Source organism: Notolepis coatsorum (genome assembly GCF_963971535.1).
Source record: "Notolepis coatsorum genome assembly, chromosome: 8".
NCBI lineage: Eukaryota > Metazoa > Chordata > Actinopteri > Aulopiformes > Paralepididae > Notolepis > Notolepis coatsorum.
In genome coordinates, this window is record NC_140172.1 from 135,009,652 (window position 1) to 135,035,990 (window position 26,339).

The 26,339-nt window shown below is 41.7% G+C and overlaps 1 protein-coding gene and 1 long non-coding RNA gene across 2 annotated transcripts in view; one reads left to right on the forward strand and one right to left on the reverse strand.

Moving 5' to 3' along the window:
- Window positions 1-18,630, reverse strand: part of LOC311233585 (uncharacterized protein) — a gene marked incomplete at its 3' end in the record, with an annotated part of 43,948 nt that extends 25,318 nt beyond the window's left edge. The window contains exons 1-2 of the mRNA XM_084320552.1: window positions 18,409-18,630; window positions 8,460-8,561 (exon numbers count right to left, since the gene is read on the reverse strand). Coding sequence (XP_084176678.1) covers window positions 8,460-8,561; window positions 18,409-18,433 — 127 coding nt within the window. The 5' untranslated portion in view covers window positions 18,434-18,630. The remainder of the gene's footprint in view (window positions 1-8,459; window positions 8,562-18,408) is intronic.
- Window positions 18,631-20,895: 2,265 nt separating this feature from the next.
- Window positions 20,896-24,763, forward strand: LOC311232822. The gene is made up of 4 exons (XR_014619980.1): window positions 20,896-21,021; window positions 21,621-21,781; window positions 22,087-22,181; window positions 23,623-24,763. It is a non-coding gene; the product is annotated as an uncharacterized lncRNA (long non-coding RNA).
- The last annotated feature ends 1,576 nt before the right edge of the window (window positions 24,764-26,339 follow it).

Sequence of the window (26,339 nt, forward strand, 5' to 3'; positions counted from 1 at the left end):
CTTCTGTTTATATAAGTGCCAGGTACACTGGGTGAAGTTAGGAGTTTGACCCGGAAAGGGCAATGGTTTTTGACTAATGTTAACACATTCTGCGCCAAGAACGAGTTAACTTGTTATTGCCCGCCAATCGAATAACGCCAACAACGAGTTAACTCGTTTTTATGATCGTTATTTCTTTTATTCGCTATATCTATTCATAATTCATGGCTGCATCCTCTGCAGACCCTGGGCCCCGTTCCATGTACGTGGTTCAACTAAGTCGATCAACATGTCCATTATCCAGCTTCAGTTAACCCGATGTTCAAAGCCGGGATTTTCCTGTTTCACAAAGCAGGATTCAGTCTCGTTAACTCAAGCCAGACTTGAGAGTCAGGCTCAAGTCAGGCTAGATGCGCGCTCCCGTTTTAGGTGGAAAGCCAGCACGTATCGATGGCAGAGACCCTGATTCTCAACGGCATTGATTGATTAATTGATTTAAGACTTTATTGACAGATTGCAATAGGCTCAATCGCCTCGCCGACAAGTTAAATGCGTTATCTATAGGCTAATTCTAAGTCCCTCATTACCTCAATCAATCAGATTATATTTCTTTAAACTTGCCTGCTGGATTGAATAATCAAATGAGATCTTGCTAGCGAAAATAACTAGTTAACTGTTATACAGAATTACGAGACGGCTTTCTTGCCCATTGATTGATGTATAGTCAATGTTTAACTTATCTCCTATGTGGTCCAACGGGTTGTTCTTTTGACTTCCACACGGACGACCGGGGTTCAATACCCGCCTAGTCTTTTCCTTCTTTTTGCAATATAGGAATAATTCAATTTGGTGCACGTTGAGAGCTATATAAAGAATGACATCCTCAATGCATGTAGATTTATAACATTTTAACTTAAAACCAGGCTACTTTGGCGTATAATCATTAATATTATATTCAAAAAAATCATATTGGAAACACGGGGATTTGAACCCGGATCGCTAGGTTGGGAGACATGAGCGCTACCGCTGGGCCACTGTGCCAGATGGGATAGATTCATTGTTTATACATTAATGAACGAGAGACCCGTGTTTAGAATATCCCTTATTTTGAATGAAGTTTTATTTCTTTATCCTCATTCATTCATGTGACGTCAACGGCTCATTCAATTTCTCAAATCCGTCAAACAGCGCATCTCATCAGACATCTTAATCCCAGTTACAATTAAAATAACCACATCATGTGTACGTCGCACGAGCGAGCGCCACCGTCGCCACGGTATATATAACGTGCATTATTTAGGACAAAGTGAATTTAATATCAGCATTTTGGGTCTATTTTACATTTCAAAAGCCCCCTCTGGAAGAATGGAGCACAAAAACGTAATTCAGAATGGTATAATGCAGATCGTAGACTGTGGGAATAGTTTCAGGAAACGGGCTGTCACTTCTTTGCGGGGGCGTGGCGATAGTTCAGGCTAACTTGAACTTGAACTCTGCTTTCGACCAGGCTCAAACTTTTGGATATGTTGTCATGGTGATTTGGGAAATCCTGGTACATGAAATCGGAAAGTCAGGCTAACCGAGTTATCCAGCTAAAGTTATCCGGCTAACTCGGTTATCCCGGTACATGGAACGGGGCCCTGGTGAATGTGTCTGAGCTGGCAGACGATCAACACCGCCCTCTACTGCCTTGTGGAGCTATTGCACTCCATTCGAAGCGGTCTGGTGTGTTTTCTGAGCTGATCTGAGCCGTGGGGGCGGGGTTTAAATACTCAGGCGAGGCAGGCGCTTACAAGGGTGGCATGGAACACTAACCCCGCCCGCCCGTTCATGTGTAACGCTCTGTAATGTCGGGGACAGGATCGCTGTGGATAACTGGAATGGCAATCAAATAATTGGATTATTTTTTTTGCATTACATCAGAGACCAGGTAAGGACTCTATATATCCAATATTGCGTCGATCTGATATTTTAGGTCTGTATGCCCTGAAGAAGGCCGATAGAGAGGCCGAAACATGTTGGTGTTTTTTTAATGGTTCGAACTTCTAATATGAACTAAGCTATTTATTAAAGCCTTTTTTATATACAAGAAGAGTGCCTGGAACTTCCTTATTTTTATATCCAATATTGCGTTGATCTGATGTATTTCTACCGTGATCAAAGCTGTCTGTGTAGAATGATGTGTTGTGGGGGGGGGGGTGAGGACCATTTCATGTATGCACGAGGAGACATAATAATGATAATCTAGCGTTGATTTCAGGAAGATTCGATAATCAGCTAAAAAATTTAGGGATGCACCGAAATTTCGGCCACCGAAAACTTTCGGCCGAAAATGGCCTTTTGGCTTTCGGCCGAAAGAGTTTTTTCACCGAAAATATATCACCGAAACAGAAACAACCTGTAACCTAACGCGTGTTGTTGTGATGATGTCATCAAAACGCGGCTTCAGTCATTACATGCGCAACGTGAGCTCTTCAGTCCTGCGTTCTGCAGCCTGTGATAACTCCTCTTGGGACTCGCTGTTTCTATATAAACTCTGCGCGCAACGCGTCCAATAAATGCGTCTTTAACATGCTTTATATCCTTATTTACTATATGCCCTTCGCGGTTAATCACTGAGTGATCTAATATGCATATTCTTCAGAGCGAGAGGGGGAGGGATTGTGTTTCTCACATTGACGCTGTCTGTCGTTGATAATATAATCTGAAGAGCATTATTATTATCATTCTCGAGAATACACGTCGCGCGTCTACTGTGCCAAAGTCAAGAGAGCACATTCATCTGGGGACTAGAAAGGTGCGCTCAGTAGAGCACAGATGTCCGCCATGGCGGCAGCCACACATGTCTTCTCTCTCTCTATCTATCTACCTCTCTCTCTCTTTCTTTCTCTCTCTCTCTGATTGATTGAAAACTTTATTAACAGATTGCAGAATGGGTACAATACAGTACAGCTCAATACACACAATTGTTAAGGGGATGGAGACCAGAGAAAGACTTTTGTCTTGTTTACATCAGGGTCCCCCATTTTCAATTCATCAGGACATATATGACATACATGGCATACAGATAGACAGTACTGCTACATCTATACATTTATGACATACCAGATTTGCAAATACAGTACTGTTTGTGATACAAAAAGAGTCCAGAAAAGGGAGTATATACATTTGACGTAGAAACTGTACATTGGGGGGGGGGGGGGGGGTTGGGGGGGGAAACACTGTACAACTGTACAAGCAAAGCTGTACATTGGAATATTGACAACCATACTAGGTAATTTACTGTACATTGGAGGGGGTACTTTTATATAAAATGCTTACTGTAGCCACTACAGTAACATCATTAAGTCTGCTATAAGCTATTCTCCCTCTCATGTGTGCAGATCTTTATGCAGTTTTAAAGCACATTGGCTTTGTTCTGAATGTACTTTGTAGTTATCCTACAGAGAAAAGAAAATGCACTTGACTTGGAATTAATGTACTGTATGCATTCAGAAGTGCTGAATAAATGTTTTATGGACCCATAATAGTGATTATTTATTATTTAAGTTAAGTTTAGCCATAATCATATATTTTTCCATAATCAGGTAGCTGAACAACATTGGTAAAAAAAATTCGATTCTATGAATCATTTTCGTCCTTTCGGCATTCGGTTTTCGGCCAACTGTTTCCTATTTTCGGTATCGGTTTCGGCCAAGAATTTCTTATTCGGTGCATCCCTAAAAAAATTACAATGTGATAACTGTATTACACTAAAATGCCTTTTTCTCGTTTTTTCCTGGAATTACTCAGAATCACTCAAACTATACTCATATTTAAAACGGTATAAAACGGAAATGTACGGATGAAAAAACTATTTGTTTTTTGCATGTTGACCAGAAGCAACTCACTGACAGTCGACCGCGTTATTAGATCCATAGCTATAATATAAAATATAGTTTTAGGACTCGCAAGTTTGGCATTCTAAAACTATATCCATTGAATAACGCACTGGCGCTGAAGGCCATCAGCGCCCCCCTGCTGCTGGCGTCCAATGTGTTAAAGGAGCTCCCGTCTTATACGGAGCTACTGAGAAATTTGATCCCATAGATGGACCTGGCTGACGCGCCGTTATATTTGTTTGATCTGATACCACACCATCAGTTCGCTGTGTGTCAGTGTTCCAATGATACGATGCAAGCTGCTCTTCTTGGAAAACCATATATTTATTTTGCTTCACTGTGCAAACAGGATATATTTGGCTCCATAAACAGATAAATAATAATTAATACAATAACTAACTTGCCTACACACCTTTCGCCCTGCAGCGTGGTCAAACAGCCGTAACCTGCGACCTATGACCTACGGTCAAAAACCATTGCCCTTTCCGGGTCAAACTCCTAACTTCATCCAGTGTACCTGGCGCTTATATAAACCGAAGCGCCACCCCATGGTCACATAAATCCATTACACATTTAATCCATTTTGGCCCTTACACAGGATTTATCAATATTTTGGATTTAAACACAGCAGCAGCTCGACTGGAGAGAAATTAAGCAAAAGTACGTTGTGCGTTTTTGTTTTTTTCTCTGATCAGCTGTGAGTGAAAGTCGCGCGGAAGAAAGTTGGTGTGCGTGTTATTTGGCAAACAAGAAAATTATGAACATTTTCAGTAATGACCCTGCTCTGTTACAAACATATTTTGGGAAGGGGTGAATTTGGAGTTTTGAATTAAATTCTACATGCAAAAAAAAGTTGTGCACGTGCGTTCCGTTAGTGTTTTTTAACGTACCGTTGCATTCGTTCTGTACACAGTGCATACTGAACCGAAGGTCCAGTACTGAAACGGTTCGGTACAAATACGTGTACCTTTGCACCCCGGCCCTAGTGGATAGTATTTACAGTATATTTACAGTATATTTTACAGAATAATAGATCTATATACTTAACTGTATTTAAAATCAACTATACTTAATTCCCCTCCATTACAACTGTGAGAACTGTCAAGACATGTGGCTACACAAGATAAAGAAACATTATCATGTATTAATTGGTAGACAAAGTTGAATGTTTAAAAATATAATAAATTAAATACAAAAAAGGTTTAACAGTCATTTGACATGCTAAATATCATATTTACATTGGATCTAGTTCTCTCATCAAATGTTGTGTTACTTTCTACCTCTAACAGAAATCTGTGGGGCTTTTCCTTCATTTTTCTTAACATACTAAATATACAGTAGTGGTTAGTCATTAATGTATAAAACCCACAGACAACCCAGACAAAAACATATTAAAATGGATGTTAACGCTGTAGCCGCATATGTTTGACAGATTTAAAAACTGAGATTTCAGCTCAGCTAATACTTTGCAAGCTGTAAAGGAAATTATAAAATTCCACTGTGGAAATGAATGCGTTAAAAAGATCTGGAGTTGCTGTAATGAAAAAAAGGGGCAATTTAACAGGAAGCAATCAGAAGGACCACTGACCCATTTAGCTAATGCTTAAAGGGGAACTCCACTTTTTTTGGAAATTAGCTTATTTAACATCTTCCCTGGAGTTAGACAAGAAGATGCATACCTTTTTTGTCTCTGTGCGTGCATTTTAGCTTTGGGAATAGACGCTCCGTTAGCATAGCTTAGCTTCATCACTGGAAGTGAGGCAGGACAGTAGCCTTACAGTGCCTTACAGTGTATTGCAAGGTCTGACATTGACCAAACTTGATATGCATGACCTTGGTGGGCTCTAGGTCAACTCCTGAAAAGGGGGTCAATGTCAGACTTTGCAATCAAAAGTTAGGGGGCTAATAACCCTTGCCATAATTTCAGTGCGCCCCCTAACTTTTGATTGCAAGGTCTGACATTGACCCCCTTTTCAGGAGTTGACCTAGAGCCCACCAAGGTTATGCATATCAAGTTTGGTCAATGTCAGACCTTGCAATACACTGTAAGGCACTGTAAGGCTACTGTCCTGCCTCACTTCCAGTGATGAAGCTAAGCTATGCTAACGGAGCGTCTATTCCCAAAGCTAAAATGCACGCACAGAGACAAAAAAGGTATGCATCTTCTTGTCTAACTCCAGGGAAGATGTTAAATAAGCTAATTTCCCAAAAAAGTGGAGTTCCCCTTTAATACATCACAAGCCTTCCATTCTCTTAGCTCTCCTGGCTGCAATTTAAGCCAACAGGGGGAACACAGGACACAGATATTCCAGAATGAAGTGCTCCAAATAGTTAGGCTAAACATAAACACATTCATTTCATACAATGAAAAATTCCTGGTGTTCCACAAGGAAGCATACTAGGTCCGCTACTGTTCCTAATTTATGCAAATGACATGTTGTCAGCTTGTGACTGCAACTTGTTCCTGTTTGCGGACGACTCAGCCCTGCTGGTCTCTGACAAGAACAAGTTACAGGTTGAAAAAACCCTCAGCTCAGAACTAGGCAAAATCTGCATATGGCTCGCTGATAACAAACTATCATTACACATGGGCAAAACAGAGTCCATTCTCTTCGGTTCAAATAACAAACTCAGCAAGACCGACGGCTTCTCAGTTACAGTGGGTGACAATATTGTCACAAGGAAAGAAGATATTACCTACCTGGGTTCCATCCTAGAGGCTAATCTTTCCTGTGACAAAATGGCATCCAATGTAATAAAAAAAGTCAACCAACGAACACGATTCTTGTACCGGATCTCCTCACTGGTAAACAAGAATACCCTGAAGACTCTGGCAGGAGCACTCATTCAAGGGTACTACGATTATGCATGCACCTCATGGTACCAAAGCACCTCAAAGGCGCTAAAAACTAAATTACAAACATCTCAAAACAAACTGGTCAGACTACTGCTTGACCTTACTCCTAGAACCCACCTCACCCCTGCCCACTTTGACAAACTAGGATGGCTTAGAGTAGACGACAGAGTACAGCAACTTGCAATGGGCCTGGTCTACAAGATACACTACACGACCAAGGTACCCATGTACATGTCAAAATACTTCCCAAAGGTCAGTGAATACCACGATCACAACACCAGAGGGAGCTCCACAAATCATGTTAAACCCAGATTCGGCTCAAACAAGGGACTAAACACGTTTCGCAATTATGCCACATCAATGTGGAACACTCTACCCAAAGCTGTAAAGGAATGTGAATCACTACCCACTTTCAAAAACACTCTCAAAAAACACCTACGGGAGACTGCAATTCTAAACTGGCCCCTGTAAATGTCCTAACACAACCCCCCCCCCCAATGTACAGTAAATGACCAAGTATGGTCTTGTCAATATTCCAATGTACAGTTTTGCTTGTCCAGTTGTACAGTGTCCCCCACCCACTCCTCCTACCCAAAATGGGGGACCCTGATGTAAACAAGACGAAAGTCTTTCTCTTGTCTGCATCCCCTTAACAATCGTATGTATTGAGCTGTACTGTACTGTAGGGGTGGACGGTATGGTCTAAAATGTATATCACGGTATAATTTGAAGCATAGACGGTAACGGTATATATCACGGTATCAGTGTTTCCGTTAGAATAATTTTTTTTGCCTGATAGGCAGGCTATATAAAGAATGACATCCTCAAGGCATGTAGATTTATAATATTTTAACTTAAAACTAGGCTACTTTTGCGTATAAAGTCATTATATTCCAAATAAAATAAGTCCCGAGTCGAGACTCCGTGCTGCTCCCATTGCAAACAGCGAGGCTGGATGCTGGATTTTGCTAGAAGCATATGTAGCTGCAGAGCCGCAGAACCATGGGCGCTTTCAGGAGCCATTGGCAATTCAGCCGTTGGGTGGGGGGGCGCTGTTGAGTGGGCCTGTGACCAGACCTAAAAGCGCCCATGGTTCTGCGGCTCTGCAGCTACATGCTATTCGCAACTCCACTGCTGCAGCCGTCCTCCCGCTGCAGCCGTCGTTATCATAACACTACACACATATCATAATGTTTACAGCAAACTGTAGTTGATCACCAGGTATGTTTTATTAACGTAGAATAATTCATATAAGAAAAACGATAGGGAAATCCCTTACCTTTCTCCACTGGTTAAAAATGCCAGGAACTGAAATTGAAACTTGCTGTGCGCCGCGGTGATATGTGTTTATTATGAAATGACAATTGCGTGTTGACACGCCCACTGCGCGAAGCCTCCTAAATAACTTTTTCCAGTTTGCACATATCTATTATCTATGACTAATTCTATCTATTTTTAGGGGCAAATGCGATTGAAATAGTCGCGCTGTGGTTACATGACGTCATTGCTCTTTTAGAGCTGCTCTACCGGTTACACGGTATAGTCAAAATCCATACCGTAGAGCAAATTCATACCGTTTATACCGTATACCGTTTATACCGTCCACCCCTACTGTACTGTACCCATTCTGCAATCTGTTAATAAAATTTTCAATCAATGAATCAAAAGCTATGGAGACAAACAAATATACTGGAGCGGAGGAAGGAGAAGACAAAATCAAGAGATAAAGAAACATGACATACTGATATCCTGGTGGTCTGTGGGCTCCTCCTTCAGCCCAGTGGAAATATCCATGGGTGGGTCCAGCGTGTCCTGAGCCTCTTCTTTTTTAATCATCAGTGGATCTGGGGCAGAGGGAAACACAACTCAACATATAAGGTGTCTACAGGTATCAGCAAGTTAAAATTAAGACTTTTTAAAACCTTTTAATGCCAGTTTAATTACATTTTGGTCAATCTTGCATTAGAAATAAGAACTAAATGTGAAAATAGGTATTTATAGTGAGTAAATATGCATATTGTCAGTTTAAAATTATCAGTAAGGTAAATAGATAATAATTGGTCAAGATAAAGAATATTTGTTCAAATATGTTTATTAACTCAATCAGCGCCGGAAGCCTAGAGCATCTTTGTTCCTACCACGCCAACGCTCTAAAAGATAGGAATAAGTGGCGGTGTTTGAAGGGCTATATATATATTCTATATTATAGCTATGGATACAATTCTCCACTTGCACAATCTCAAAGTAGCCATTTCCGGCTGACTTCCGGTTGCCAATGGCACTTCCTGTCCCATCCAAATACATTGGTTTTAGCTACTTTTCACCCCTTATTTAAACAACTTTGTCGTCACAGAGAGGCAATGAAACGTTTGTATTATTATAGTATAGAATGTATTTAATAAGCAAACGTTTGTCAGCAGGGTTTTTGGGCTGTATTTCATGTAAAAACGTTTACTGTTAGTTTCCTTGCTCAGCCAGCATTAGCTAACAGAAGCTAGTGGTTAAACAGGCCGGATTAGCTTTGAGCTAACTATCTTTCCCGACCCATGTATTCATTCCATTCTAAACATAACGTTAGTTTACAAAACATGACCCGTCTATATAACGTTGAGGAACAAATTATATAGACGGGTAATGTTTTGAACAACTAACATTACGTTTAGAATGGAATGAATACATGGGTCGGGAAAGATAGTTAGCTCAAAGCTATTCTGGCCAGTTTATCAACTTCCTGTCATTTAGAAATATGATTTTATAGTGAAAATCATTACCAAAACGTCCGGAAAAACCTCACGGGAGCATTATAGACGGTCATACAAATGTACAAATGCTATAAGGTGGCAAGAAATGCACTATAAACAATACTTTATGCATCGGCAAAGATCCTTAGCTCAAAGCTATTAAGGCTAATGCTGGCTAACAAGAGGCTAGCGCAAGAAACGACGCCGCAAAGTATTGTTTATAGTGCATTTCTTGCCACCTTATAGCATTTGTACATTTGTATGACCGTCTATAATGCTCCCGTTAGGTTTTTCCGGACGTTTTGGTAATGATTTTCACTATAAAATCATATTTCTAAATGACAGGAAGTTGATAAACTGGCCGGAATAGCTTTGAGCTAACGGATCTTTGCCGATGCATTCCATTCTAAACGTAACGTTAGTTGTTCAAAACATTACCCGTCTATATAATTTGTTCCTCAACGTTATATAGACGGGTCATGTTTTGTAAACTAACGTTATGTTTAGAATGGAATGAATACATGGGTCGGGAAAGATAGTTAGCTCAAAGCTAATCCGGCCTGTTTAACCACTAGCTTCTGTTAGCTAATGCTGGCTGAGCAAGGAAACTAACAGTAAACATTTTTACATGAAATACAGCCCAAAAACCCTGCTGACAAACGTTTGCTTATTAAATACATTCTATACTATAATAATACAAACGTTTCATTGCCTCTCTGTGACGACAAAGTTGTTTAAATAAGGGGAAAAAAGTAGCTAAAACCAATGTATTTGGATGGGACAGGAAGTGCCATTGGCAACCGGAAGTCAGCCGGAAATGGCTACTTTGAGATTGTGCAAGTGGAGAATACTATGGCCCATTTGACATCAGCTATCTATCCTTCAATATGTGAAAAAGGATGAATTTTTTCATCAATACGTTTGTGTGTTATACAGTGGTGAATAGGAGTATAGTTTTAGAGTGATCCTGTCTAATCCCAGAAAACGACGATATGCAGCAAAACGTGAATTTGAATGAATGAATGAATGAAAACTTTATTTAACAGATTGCAGAATGGGTACAATACAGTACGGCTCAATACATACAATTGTTAAGGGGATGCAGACCTGAGAAAGACGTTTGTCTTGTTTCCATCAGGGTCCCCCATTTTCAATTCATATAGAATTTCACTAAAAGCGTTGCCGTTTCTTGCCTGGACACACTACTATTTCCAAATCAAATATATATAATAGGTATTATGTTGATGCTGATAGATTTTTTGATGATTTGCCTTTGATCATCACCAACGGCATACGTTGTGGAGTAACGTTACACACACACGTTGCGATCGAGGTGAAATCATGGTTGGATCAAAGCAGGCTTGATATAATTTAATCCTTACCTTCACTAGGAGGTAGTGTTGTCACGATACTGGAATTTCGACTTCGATACGATACCTTGAAAAGTATCGATACTTTCGATACTTTCAATACCAAAAAAAAAATTATAATTTTTTTTTATTATAATATATATATATATTTTTTTTTTTTTTACAAATTTTGCTTTTGTTGCTGGTTGATTCTCCCCAGCTTCTCTCTGGTACTATACGAGAAGATAAATACACTTTTAAAACCCTTTGTTTATCTTTAGATCAGAGAGAGAGAGAGAGAGAGAGAAAGAGAGAGTGGCTGCTGGAGATTTTAGGTCTACTGAGCGCACCTTTCTAGTTATGACGAGAGAGAGAGAGAGAGAGAGAGAGAGAGAGAGATTTCTCCGGAGCTATGCTCGGAGCATTTATTAACGTTACATTTTCAACAACATTGCTGCTAATTGGACACTTCATGGAAACGGGGTAGTTGTGTCGAGTTCATGTGTGTACTGGTGTAGGATGGGCTCCGCTCTACCTAACGTTGGAAACGGGGTAGTTGTGTCGAGTTCATGCGTGTACTAGTGTAGTGGGCTCGGCGTTACTCCCGTTTCCATGAAGTAATAGGTGGCCAGCTAGCTAGCATTAAGCTAACGGAGGAACGACAGCTAACGTTGGCTAATAATAGCGTTGTTTACAAACTGCATACAGGGCTGCGCTGCCCGGCTGTGAGGGGGAGGAGGCTGCTGCAGCAGCTTGTGTCTGTTGCTCTGAGCGAGGAGGAGGAGGAGGCGGAGAAGCAAGGCTCTGGCAGCGCGTCTGTCTGTCAACAACTTGCGGGAGCAAGCCAGCTGGTACCGATACTGCAGAAAGTATCGGTACTTCGGGAAATGAGTATTGAAGCCGTTTTAAATATTCAGTATCGATATGTATCGATACTTCGATATTTTTGACAACACTACTAGGAGGTACCCCAAAAAGAATATTCCAATTGTCTGATCGCGAGTCCAAGTACCGGTGTCCATCGTGTCGCCAACATAATCCACCACAACAGATGCATCGGAGGCATTTGACGCTTCTCAATGGGATCGGGATACCCGCCCGCCTCGCCCGACAAAGAAAAGTGCCCCCGGAGACATTTGATCGACGCACAGGCCAAGATATAATGTTTCAAAGGGTGCTCGATACTGCCACCTGGGTGGATGCTGCCGGTATTGCACTTTGGCATTCTCAGGATGATTCCCAATGTTAACCGTTTCCCAGCCAACCACGGAGATGTCCGTATTTCGGATCCAACAGTTGAGGACCAACCACGGACATGTCCGTGGCAAGGTTGTTTTGGCTTTTATTCCATTGTAATATCCTACTCGATGTCACCGAGCAGCACTGCAGAAGTACCCTACTCTTTGAATTCGAAAAAGTGCATTACCGGCGAGACAACCTAGGATGGCTTAGAGTAGACGACAGAGTACAGCAACTTGCAATGGGCCTGGTCTACAAGATACACTACACGACCAAGGTACCCATGTACATGTCAAAATACTTCCCAAAGGTCAGTGAATACCACGATCACAACACCAGAGGGAGTGCCACAAATCATGTTAAACCCAGATTCGGCTCAAATAAGGGACTAAACACGTTTCGCAATTATGCCACATCAATGTGGAACGCCCTACCCAAAGCTGTAAAGGAATGTGGATCACTACCCACTTTCAAAACCACTCTCAAGGGACACCTACGGGAGACTGCAATTCAAAACTGGCCCCTGTAAATGTCCTAACCCAACCCCCTCCAATGTAGTCTTTTACCTAGTATGGTTGTCAATAGTCCAATGTACAATTTTGCTTGTTTGTACAGTGTCTCCCCCCCCCCCCCCCCTCAATGTACAGTTTTGCTTGTTTATACAGTGTTTCTCCCCCCCCCCCCCCCCCCCCCCCAACCACCTCCAATGTAAATTACCCAGTATGGTTGACAATATCCCAATGTACCCAACCCCCCCCACACAACCCCACCCAACCTCCTCCAATGTACAGTTTCTACGTCAAATGTATATACTCCCTTTTCTTGACTCCTTCTGTATCACAAACAGTACTGTATTTGCAAATCTGGTATGTCATAAATGTATAGATGTAGCAGTACTGAATATCTGTATGTCATGTATGTCATATATGTCCTGATGAATTGAAAATGGGGGACCCTGATGTAAACAAGACGAAAAAAATCCAAGCCTGCTTGCCTCAACGACTACCGCCCTGTAGCTCTCACCTCCATAGCCATGAAGTGCTTTGAGAAGCTAGTAAAGGGCTACATCTGCTCCTCCCTCCCCATCAACATGGACCCCCTGCAATTTGCATACCGCCCCAACAGGTCCACGGAGGACGCCATAGCCCATGTGCTGCACACAGCAGCATCACACCTGGACAAGAGGAAGGGGAACTATGTGAGAATGCTATTCATCGACTACAGCTCAGCATTCAATACCATAGTCCCCTCCAAACTCATAGCCAAGCTCAGGGACCTGGGCTTGAACTATGACCTCTGCCAGTGGGTCTTGGACTTCCTGACGGGCAGACCCCAGGTGGTGAGAGCAGGCAACTGCACCTCCTCATCCATCACCCTCAACATAGGGGCCGCCCAGGGCTGTGTTCTGAGTCCCCTCCTCTACTCCCTGTACACACACGACAATCATCAAATTTGCTGACGACACAGTGGTGGTGGGCCTGATCTCTGCCAACGACGAGAGGGCCTACCTGGAAGAGGTCCTGGCGGGATGGTGCCAGGAAAACAGCCTCTCCCTGAACGTCAGCAAAACAAAGGAGATGATTGTGGACTTCAGGAGGTCGGGGGTCAAGGACTACAGCCCCCTCAGCATCGACGGGGCACCGGTTGAGAGAGTCAACAGCTTTAAGTACCTCGGAGCCTACATATCCGAGGACTTGACATGGACCACACACATTGACAGTGTTGTGAAGAAGGCACGACAACGCCTCTACTTCCTCAGGCGCCTAAGGAAGTTCCAAGTCAGTCAGAAGATCCTTAAGAACTTCTACTCATGTACAATAGAGAGCATCCTGACTGGCAACATCACCTCCTGGTTTGGGAATAGCACTGCACAAGACCGAAGCAGACTACAAAGAGTGACACGTTCAGCCGAACGCACAATTGTAGGGGGGCTCCCCACCCTCCAGAACATTTACAACAAGCGGTGCAGGGGCAAGGCTAAGAGAATCATTAAAGACTCCAGTCACCCGAACAACTGCCTCTTTGAACTGCTGCGGTCAGGCAAGCGATACCGGAGTCTCAAGGCGAGCACAGAAAGACTCAGAAGAAGCTTCTATCCCCAGGCCATCAGGCTGCTCAACAAACAATGAACACTACACAACAACAACCACCAAACGCACATAGCACACACATCCACACGCACACACTCACTTTAAACAAACACACTGTAGCACCCACTCCCCACACTTTATAGCACACACTCACTTTAAACAAACACACTGTAGCACCCACTCCCCACACTTTATATTTATTGATGAAGGATTGCACTACAACTCGTACACCTTACTGTAAATTGTACCTAAATTGTACCTCATCCCATTTCTGCTTTGCACTATATAGTATTGTACATTAGTACACTGCATAGTATTGTATATTATATGGTAACTCAGTTACGTCTATTCTGCATCGAACATTGTACATATGTCTATACTGAACACTGTGACCTCATTTTCTACTTCTAATTTACATGCTATACTATGTTATTTGATACTATCTTGTCTAGCACAGTCTCTGGAGCGTAACAGTAAGAAGCATTTTGTATGAAAGTATTCTGTACTTCTGTATGACAACTATTAAAGAAACTTGAAACTTGAAACTTTCTCTGGTCTGCATCCCCTTAACAATTGTGTGTATTGAGCTGTACTGTATTGTACCCATTCTGCAATGTTAATAAAGTTTTCAATCAATCAATCAATCAATCAATCAATCCTCTTAGGGGCGCTATCTCGATAATGCAGTGTTCCCTGTGGCAGAAGTTGTCTTGTTTTTTCTGGATCTCCAATGTAGTTTTCTGCTAACCTGAAGCTATGCCTGTAACCTGTTACACGGAATATGTTTTGGGACACGGATTTCAGTGTGCAGTAAAGGAATATATCATCAGCCAATGGACATATCGATCTACCAGATTGCGATCGATAACTGGGAAATCCTTTGGGGGATCCAACCGGCCCACGGTAAGATCTTTTTCACGTAAATTACATGCTGATCAGGCCTTGTTATGATAGCCATCCACCCAATCAGCGAATGTGGCTACTGAGGCTAACGCAGTTATTGGTAATCAATAATCAGAAACGACGTCCCCCGCGCCCCCCCCCCCCCCCCCCCTTTCATGCATTCATGGTTGACCATCATATTGATCATATGCAGTTTGATTTTTAACTCTAGCTTCTGTATAGCCGAAACGCTGTTCGATTTAACGTTAGTAGCTTAGCGCCCTGTATCTCTCCTTCCAGGAAATATACTAGTCCAAATCCCATATAACGCTTATATTCAAGATGCTACAAAATCAGAACGTATTGATGAAAAAATTATTTCTTTAAGCCATTTTGAAGGGACGGTTTATGGTCTCAATTGACAATGAGAATGGACAGATAGCAATACTATAAAGTAGGGCTGGGCGATATGACCAAAAACATTATCACGATAAAATTATAAAATTATTTTCATATAATTCGATATCGATAATTATCGTCGATATAATATATGTCAAGTTTAATTAACTGCTTATGCTGTTGCGAATGTCTCGAGTCGAGTTGATGTCATCATCAGTCCGCGCACGTTAGCAGTTAGCCGACAAGCGGAATATCTCATGACAATGTAATAAATATGACACTAAAATACTCTCTTCCGCCACAATATATTGAAACGACGTCCACTGTATACCACACACTACTATGAACGTGGCCTCAGAATTCACGCCGCACACATACTCTGCACGTAAATATATAAAACATCGCCGTGCAAGCTAGTTATCCTAGCCAGCCTGTTGTTCCTAAGCGGTGTATTCCATGACAATGTGCTCAATATGACACTAAAATACTCTCTTCCGCCACAATATATTGAAACGACGTCCACTGTATACCACACACTACTATGAACATGGCCTCAGAATTCACGCCGCACACATACTCTGCACGTAAATATATAAAACATCGCCGTGCAAGCTAGTTATCCTAGCCAGCCTGTTGTTCCTAAGCGGTGTATTCCATGACAATGTGCTCAATATGACACTAAAATACTCTCTTCCGCCACAATATATTGAAACGACGTCCACTGTATACCACACACTACTATGAACGTGGCCTCAGAATTCACGCCGCACACATACTCGGCACGTAAATATATAAAACATCGCTGTGCAAACTAATTAGCCTAGCAAGCCTTGTTGTTGAGTGAGTGCTACCTCTGGGTCTCCTTCCTGGTCTCCTTCGCTCTCGGCCATCTCCTTCACCGATTGCTTGTTAGTGCGTGCTCATATCCAAGCTTGGAAAATCGATATATCGAAACTTTGCGACCACGTTTCATGTTTATTTCGAGGAAATAATTTATCGCGATAGTTATCGTTATCGTTTTATCGCCCAGCCCTACTATAAAGTATAGATTTAGCTCTACAAACAGCCTCACGGACTATGCAAGTTTGTTTAGAAATGCTGGCCGACTAGAGTGATATTAGACGGATCCAAATGGCCCCGAATGTGTTAACTCCGAGTCAGTGTAATGAATGGAAATATCGAATAAAAGAAATAACGATGAAAACCCGACTATACTCGGGTCTGGCGCTGAACGGTTGGCGAGTTAAGCCGACTTTACTCGGGTCTGGCGTCCATTGGGTTAATGTAAAAAATAATATATTTGTCCTTAACTCATTGACCACCGGGGATTAGACGGGCCCCGTTCTAGCACTGCCACGCTTTAAAAGATAGGAGTGCGTCACCTTGTTTGTAGAGCTATAACTATATTCTATATTATAGCTATGGATACAATACTATGGCCCATTTGACATCACCTATCTATCGTTCAATATGTGAAAAAGAATAAATGTTTCCATCCATACGTTCCCGTGTTATACCGTGGTGAATATAAGTATTGTTATAGCGTGGTCTGGGCTTATACGTCAATTCTACTATAAACATTGCAGTTTCTTGCCTGTACACGCTATTATTTCCAAATCAAATCTATATCATAGGTATTATGTTTCATCATGAAAGCATGAAAGGGGGGGGGGGGGGTCGTTTTTTGATGCTTTGATCGTCACCAACGGCATACGTTGTGGAGTAACGTTACACACATTTGTTGCGATCGGGGTGAAGACATGGTTGGATCAACGCAGGTATCATATAGCCCTTACCTTCACTAGAACGTAGCCCAAAAAGAATATTCCAATTATCTGATCACGAGTCCCAGTATTGGTGTCGATCGTGTCACCAACATAATCCACCACCACCACCACACATGCATCGGGAGCATTTGACACGTCTCAATCCAATCGTTATAACCGCTCCATTCGCCCGACAAAGAAAAGTGAGCCCGGTGACATTTGACCGTAGCACAGGCCAAGATACAAGGTTTCAAAGGGTGCTTGATACCGCTGTCTAGCTGGATACGGCCGGTATTGCACTTTGGCGATCTCAGACTCATTCCCTATGGTAACACCGAGGCCCCCCGGATGAATAATGAAAAAATTATCAAATAACGTATATATATATATACACATGTGGTTGGCGTTCAAAGGATGGCGCCCAATATAAACATTGTTGGCGGGGAATGAGTTAATGACATTAATAGTACAATATTCTTACAACCAGTGAAATTAATTTACAGCCAGTGAAATTACCAAGTGAACCAAGGGCTCCTGTAGTCCTACTTTATATAAGAGTGTATTGGGCTACAAGTGTCTTCTGTGGTTGGTAGGGTTTATTCAGGCTAAGTCTATATCAAGGTAGAACAACCATTTCCATGCTGAAGGTCATTTAGACCAGAGCTGTATTCTTATGGTGGTTCTCTGTTTATACATGGCTGTTAAATAAACAGGTAAATCCCACCCCGGGGGAATCATTTTCCCTACTGCATTAACGTCTCTTTTCAATTTCCATTGTTTGGTCCACTGCTTCAATAAAGGTACATTAACATAATAATGGGCTTTGCACTATATAGTATTGTACATTAGTACACTGCATAGTATTGTATATTATATGGTAACTCAGTTACGTCTATTCTGCATCGAACATTGTACATATGTCTATACTGAACACTGTGACCTCATTTTCTACTTCTAATTTACATGCTATACTATGTTATTTGATACTATCTTGTCTAGCACAGTCTCTGGAGCGTAACAGTAAGAAGCATTTTGTATGAAAGTATTCTGTACTTCTGTATGACAACTATTAAAGAAACTTGAAACTTGAATAATAACATATGTTAGCCAGGCGAGGTAGATTATCTCACGGCTGTTAGAACTAGTTTTAATTTAAAAGCTATGTAAAGTAACTGGTCGGTCTGTCTTTTTAAATAAGACTCACGGTGTAAGAATAATAACAAACCTGTTCTCATCTTAGGCTTCATCATAACATCTCAGACATCCAGCAGCCTGGTCATCGATCTCTCCTTCATAGCTACTCTTCTAGTTATTTACCAAGACTCCAGATATCTCTACAGAAGCTGCCATGTCTCGTTGACTAGCGATATCAGTAGTAAATAAATAGTATTTGTATTCGCGTAACTAACGTTAGCTAACATGAACATTTAATTTCCAAATAAATCAACATTAGTTTGTTAGCTCTGAAGCTGAACCCAGACAGGGACCGTGACAGTAGAACAACGCTGCCTGTGATAGGACAGTGTCAGGGACCCGCTGAGTATGGTGCGCCGTGATTAGCCGGTGTCAGTATCGGGACAGTAATAGACGCGTGATTACCAAACCGGCTAAACTTGAATTTAAGACATTTTAAGACTTTCTAAGGACCCAGGCATGCAATTCCACTTACTTGTCATTGCTGGGGGCAGACCTGAACCCGCTTCAGGGAGCACACCTTGAGCTGCTTCCAGTGATAGATCAAGGACGGCTTCCTGTGACACTGTAAGCAGATGACAAACACAGCTTAGTAAGGAACAGTGAACTTGATGAATGAAGACATTTATACATTATTTCCTAGATCAATTAAAAACAGGATTAATGCATTAAATATCTTTAATGCAAGTGCAAGTAGAAAATGTACCCAATACAGCCTGGTGGTAGCTGTTTATTGCCACCGCTGTCGTCCCAAATAACTTTTTGATGTTGTCCATTCGCTTCTTGTTTGTGTTGTTGTTGAAGTGTTCTAGGATGTTTCTCATCAGGAACAGATGGGTCGATGGTAGTTGCTGCGTTAAAAAGTAATTGTTCTTTCTCATTTGTGCAAACAGTTAATTCTGCAAATTGACTGTTTACATGTCCTGCAGTTTGAGGGACTATTATTATTATTATTACTAGATCTGGTATCTCTAGATGTAACATTACTGTCTATTTACAAGTTTACTCTATTATTACATGTCATAAATGTCTAGATGTAACATTACTGTCTATGTACCTATGTAAACGAGACGAAAGTGAAGTTGAAAATGGTGCGCAGTAGTGCAAATACTTGTCCAGACCACTAATACTTGTCCATTGATTGATTGATTGATTGATTGAAAAGTTTATTAACAGATTGCAGAATGGGTACAGTACAGTACAGCTCAATACATACCTTTCCCCGCTGTCAATCACACAGAGAATAATAACCAATAAGATTGCCCGATTTCTTAAGGCCGCGCCCCTTGAAATAGAGCCGCCATGATGTCTCACAGATAGCCAGCCAGTCCTGCATTGTTGTTGTCGAGAAAATGGTTCTTAGATGTGCTTGGGGAACGTGCAATAATGACCAGAGATATCCAGAAAGACTAAAGGGAGCGCGTTTTATAAATTTTCCAAAGCCTAAAACACAGTTGGAAAAATGTTTAAAGTGGATTAAGGCTTGTGGACGGCCCCATACACAGCTGAATGTGGACAAGATCAACAAGAACAAGGCTGTATGCTCAACGGTAAGCCCGAAAAATATGCTTCAGTAATAATATGCTTCAACATTTGAGTTAAACAGAAGTCATCACTTGTTATCTTATATATACTGTATATAGATAGATAGATAGATGGCTAGCCGAGCGTTAGGTAGCCAGCTATTCATAGCTAATGCTAACGCATGGTTAACCTAACGTTAACCTAACGTCGCCAAAAAGAGTCTCCGAAAACATTCCGATCAGTTCATGAGCTGAAGGAAAACTACATATAGCTACAGCTACTTAGTCAACACCCTTGAAAATTATGTTTTGGAAGTTGTCCAGTTGATTCTAACAACCGAACTAACGTTAGCTAAATGTTAGTGTACTGTAAATGTCCAAACCCCCCCTCCTAATGTACAGTTTCCTCCCCCTCGTATGTATATATTTCCTGTTAGGATATCTTTTTAACAGTACTGTATATTTGCATATCTTGGATGTCACAAATGTAACAGTACTGTATCTGTATGTCATAAATGTCATGCTATATATCTGTTGTGTATGTCATAACACATAAATGTCATTATGAATTGAAAATGGGGGACCCTGATGTAAACAAGACTAAAGTCTTTCTCTGGTCTGCATCCCCTTAACTATTATGTGTATTGAGCTGTACTGTATTGTACCCATTCTGCAATCTGTTAACACTTTGGCTGCCATGAAACGTGTTTAGATGTCATTGCAGGCCATGCTCAAGTTGCCGGAGGACGCTGTACAGCGTCCTTATATCAATATTTCAAAAATCTGCGATCGGATTCATATGTCCCCTCCGCTGGCCTGAGATCCACCAGGAGGACCCACTGAGCTCTCTGGCGGTCTGGTGGCCGATCGGCGCAATCGCTTAAACAGGAAGTGGCATAGAGGTTGTGCTGGACGTCCGTATTACTTCCGGGCACTTGCTATAGGTCCCGGCATTCTAGCTCGTCACAATACACAGTGATCGATTGCCAATAACTCGATAAACAACATGATTTGGACGTATATACCATTATACAAGCTGGAGATGGACCGGGTAAATCTACATCCCATAATGATAAGATTTCTACTCTACGATGATCGCCCAACGGCGCGCGGAGACTGGGGTGAGTTTTAGCGTGTAACGTTACCGTCTTCGATACTAACTGCTATTATCAACATTTGACCCACATTAGATGATTGGTATAACGCTGCCCACGGAATTATAAACGCCCCCTAGCCCATCCGGTCAACATCAGATGACGTGTAGTAACTTCTAGAAGTACGTCTAGTTGGAATTTTTTATATCGCGCTGATTGCCATAAAACTGTATTGCATCATCAATATAATGCATTTGGGGCTATAGATCACGTTCTGGAGAAAGCTGCAGAAAGAGATGAAAACATACTTATACATTAGACCATACTTTACTATGAATATGTGAATGAAAAAGTTTAACGTTGCTACACAATGAACAATACATATAGGACTTTGAATGGGCCCTAATAATGGCAATGTAGCAATAGAATTTAAAAAGTTATAGCCATGCAAAGAAGGGGTACTTCTCCATAGACAAATAGAGCCGGCAACCTATGGTATATCATGAATTTAACCCAAGGCAACCAAAGTGTTAATACAGTTTTCAATCAGCTAGCATGAGTAACCTGAATGCCTTACAATCTGTGATCCACTTTCTCTTCTCTGTCATGCCTATCTCACCTTATAGCATTTTGTTGGCGGGGATGGACCTACTGTGCAATATCCAGACCCTATAAAAGCTGATGGGACCACATGTAAGTCGGTGCGTCCGTTGCCAAAGAAAAGACGCCTGCTTGATCCTGACAACCCCCCATCTAAAAAAGAACTACTGCAGGAAAATACTAACTTGTAAGTCCTGAAGACTGGGTATTGTCAAAGTCCTTATAGGCGGTATTGTCTGAATATTGTGATGTGTTAGTGAAGATGTGAATCACTAACTAAAAACACCATTTGCATGTGTGAATCAGATGTAATTTAATAATTTGTTATAAATGCTCATATCTAGTATTAATTTGTGAACCAAAGATACTGCAAGTTCTTGTTACAATCAAACAATACATAAATAATACTGAGACCAAATGTTATGATTAATGAACAACATGGATTTATTAATTAAAGTGCATTTATTTGATTATGATTTTGATACTTCACAGGGACATCAATCCCTCTCTGGATGTCATCAACCACCAATCGGAGCTCAGTTATACAGCTACACAGACGTGCACAGCTACTCAGACTGAAGGAGAATGTAAGGGTCTACCTTTCTTTTAGGAACTGAGAAGCATGATCTTTAAAAAATGCAGCAAGTCTGTGCAGTAATCTTTCCATAAATGGTATGTCTGGGAATATTCTTTCCACAAAGATATCTTTCTGCGTAAAAACTATGAATTCACAGAATTGGCAGCCTGTCACCATAAGTTGTCCTTGTATTTGCACATAATAGTCGTGCGTCTTCTTCAATGAAATACTGCCCCCCTCATCTTTGTGTAAACAGAAATCTGGGAAGTTGTCGCAAGCCTCCAATATCAAACAGTTTCTTGCCTTATAAGGACATTTCACTTCGACTATCCCACTCTCGCCATTGTCGCACAACTTCCCGTCAGGTGTGGCTCCTAAAAAATCGAACTCTGAATTGACAACAAGACCACACTCGTGAAAATGTCTGGCGGGATAAACCTCCAGATATTTGGCCTTGGCCTTTGCCTCATTCCTTTTCCCATACTCCAAAGCCGGGGCACAAATGGATGTCAACCGGAAAACACTCTCCAGAAATTTTGTTGTTGGGGCAGATTTTCTGTTTACCGCTTTCGCAAAGTTTGAAGCAGTCAGTCGTGACCTCCGCTCTTCAAACCAGTCATTTGAGAGAGCCTGGGCCCGAGTGCGTTCTTCCAGTGCTACTGTAGCCGGTGTGATCTTGTCTGCGTTGTGTTTTAGTCGATTCGACCCCTGTTAAGGGATCGCCCTGAGTGGGAGTCGAACCCCGGACGCCGGCGTCGCGGGCGGCATCACAGACCACTAAGCAAGAAGTGAATTCACTGCTTGCTTCCGGGTCTGGATGCCTCTGGGGAGTGAGTTTACTTGCAGTACCGCTTACCATCCACAGCCACGTCACTACTTGTACCCGTGACTGTGGATATACTGCGGTACCTCCGTTACACTCACCCCACTAAACTCACACCACCCAGGGCATCCGGGTCTAACGGCACCACATGTAGCCGGTGTGATCTTGTCTGCGTTGTGTTTTAGTCGATTCGACCCCTGTTAAGGGATCGCCCTGAGTGGGAGTCGAACCCCGGACGCCGGCGTCGCGGGCGGCATCACAGACCACTAAGCAAGAAGTGAATTCACTGCTTGCTTCCGGGTCTGGATGCCTCTGGGGAGTGAGTTTACTTGCAGTACCGCTTACCATCCACAGCCACGTCACTACTTGTACCCGTGACTGTGGATATACTGCGGTACCTCCGTTACACTACCAGGTTTGTGTCTGCAGTATTCAGATCTTTGTAGATCGCTGGAAGCTTCACTGGAGATGGCTGGTGCACAGATACATTTCCACACCTCTGGTGTGGAACCGGGTCTGTTTTCTTCTTGAGATTTCTTGTCTGTAGAATAAAAGCAAAATGTTATTATTGTGATGTCATGTATATGTGAAAACTCCCTAACAATAATTGTAATATTTCTGTTTCCAGGGGTTTGCCCTTTAGAAGTATTGGGCACTGCTGTGGAAGGTGCAAGATTGAAGTCAGAGCTGGAGAAGAAGGAGAGGACGATAACCTGGTTGAGAGGGCAGCTTCTTGAAAAGGAACAGATAATACAGTCTCTCGAACAGGATGCTCAGAAAAAGACATTCTGTACTGTACAAAGTGTTGTCCAAAAAGAAACAAAGATCAAAGGGCTTTTTAAGTACTACACTGGGATCACATATGTTAGATTCATGTTATTGTTAGATTTTCTTGTGCCTGCTGGCTGTGATGCACCTTATGCAAAGGGCCGTAAAGACATGAGGTCACTAGGAAAATCCAATGGCCTATTCTTGACATTGTGTAGGTTAAGACACAACTTTGGACTTCAAGATTTGTCTCAAAGATTTGGAGTATCCATGCAGTCTGCAGGACTTGTTTTTAATACATGCATAGAACTTATGTATTTTAAATTTGGACAAATTAGCATATGGCCTCATAGAGACATTATTATTGAAAACATGCCTGAAAACTTTAGAAAGGAATTTCCTTCTACTTTAGTCATTATTGATGGTACTGAATTTAAGACCCAGGTGCCATCTGCACTGGCTTTACAAAGTCAGCTTTATAGTGACTATAAGTCAAGCACAACCCTCAAAGCATTGATTGGATGTGATCCAAGTGGGTCTGTCATTTTTGTGTCTGAGTTATTTACAGGTGCTGTATCCGATAAGGCGATTACTGAAAGCAGTGGTTTTTATGATTTACTTAAAACACTGAAAGTTCATGGTTACATCAAGGATGGTGATGCTGTTATGGCTGACAAGGGTTTTACAATACACGACAAGTTGAAAAAGCTTGGATTACGTTTGAATATCCCTCCTTTTGCTGCTGGTCATTCTCAGATGTCTCAGTCAAATGTGGCACGTTCAAGGTCATAAAAAAAACTTAATTTGTAATATTTCGTTCCAATTCTTTTTTTTATGAATACCACTATAAGGATGGAGACCTTATTCTCATCAGAGTTTAGTCTGAGGTCACTGATTATTTTGGTGAGGGCAGTTTCAGTGCTATGCTATTTTCTGAATCCTGAATTCTTCTAAGATTGTGTTCTCTTCATTGACATTGATGTCTCATGAGCTAATTTTATATGTACATCAACTTATAAAGAGTATTACTAATAAAATTCATTTTTGATATTGTAACTCATGGACTTTGTTCACTTTATTATATCTGTTGGGTGTATTACTACCACTTTACCTGTAAGAAGTGTCAACATGGCACACCACTGGCCGTCTCTTTCTCTTCTCAGAGGGTTTTGCAACCACGACATGGTTAATAGGTACTGGCTGTATTTTATCACCTCTGGGGACATGCCATTGCTGTGGTATGCTGGTGCAACTTTGTTGTTCTGGTATGTGGGTAAAGTTGTGCCATTTGAATCCTTGAAGAGACTTGACAATGCCAACGACATGGGAACAGTGTCCATTTATCCTGAAAATACACATGCAACAATCAAATGGTTGATAGCTACTCCACACATCAATATACAGCTGCGCCAACACTAAAGGTAAGCTAGCTAATTACAGTAGTTCAAATTCAAAGGTTTATTTGTCACCTACATACCGCGACATTTGTGTGATTAGCATAACGTTAGATGATTAGCCCATTGTAGCTAGCAGTTAGCAGATACTAGGCTTAAATCTTCATTCACTCTAACAATTTTATAATAAGGGACCACTAACATACTCACCCTGCTTTACATGTGCAGTAGGACTCCACAATTGTATCCTGACGAATTACAATGTGGAGTTTGTGAGGCGTTTGTGTCTTCCGCATAGACCGCCAACACTTGGCATCAACTTTGACGTTGTCATCTCCTTCTCCGTCCGAAATCCTAATTTCATGGATATATCCTTGAGTAAAATAATTCAGGCCTTTCTGGAGAACTCTCTTCGATAGAGTAGCGGCATTGGGCAAATAACTGATAGCAATAGTTTCAGGAATCTTTAAGAGAGAATCCATGTTGTTCGATTGACATGTGGTTGTTTCAGTGTGCCTGTGAGAACATTTGGGAGAGCTTGGGAGACCATAGCAACAGTAACACGGGGGGGCGGGACTTCCCGTCACCGCGGAAAGGTGTATTGTTAAGAGGATGCAGACCTGGGCCCCGTTCCATGTACCTGGATAACTGAGTTAGCCGGATAACTTTAGCTGGATAACTGGGTTAGCCGGACTTTCCGGTTTCATGTACGTGGATTTTCCAGATCACCATGCCAACAGATCCAAAAGTTTGAGCCTGCTCGAAAGCAGAGTTCAAGTTCAAGTTAGCCCGATCACGCAGAGCCACGCCCCCGCAAAGAAGTGACAGCTCGTTTCCTGAAACTATTCCCACAGTCTACGATCTGCATTATACCATTCTGAATTACGTTTTTGTGCTCCATTCTTCCAGAGGGGGCTTTTGAAATGTAAAATAGACCCAAAATGCTGATATTAAATTCACTTTGTCCTAAATAATGCACGTTATATACCGTGGCGACGGTGGCGCTCGCTCGTGTGATGTACACAAAAATGTGGTTATTTTAATTGTAACTGGGATTAAGATGTCTGATGAGATGCGCTGTTTGACGGATTTGAGAAATTGAATGAGCCGTTGACGTCACATGAATGAATGAGGATAAAGAAATAAAACTTCATTCAAAATAAGGAATATTCTAAACACGGGT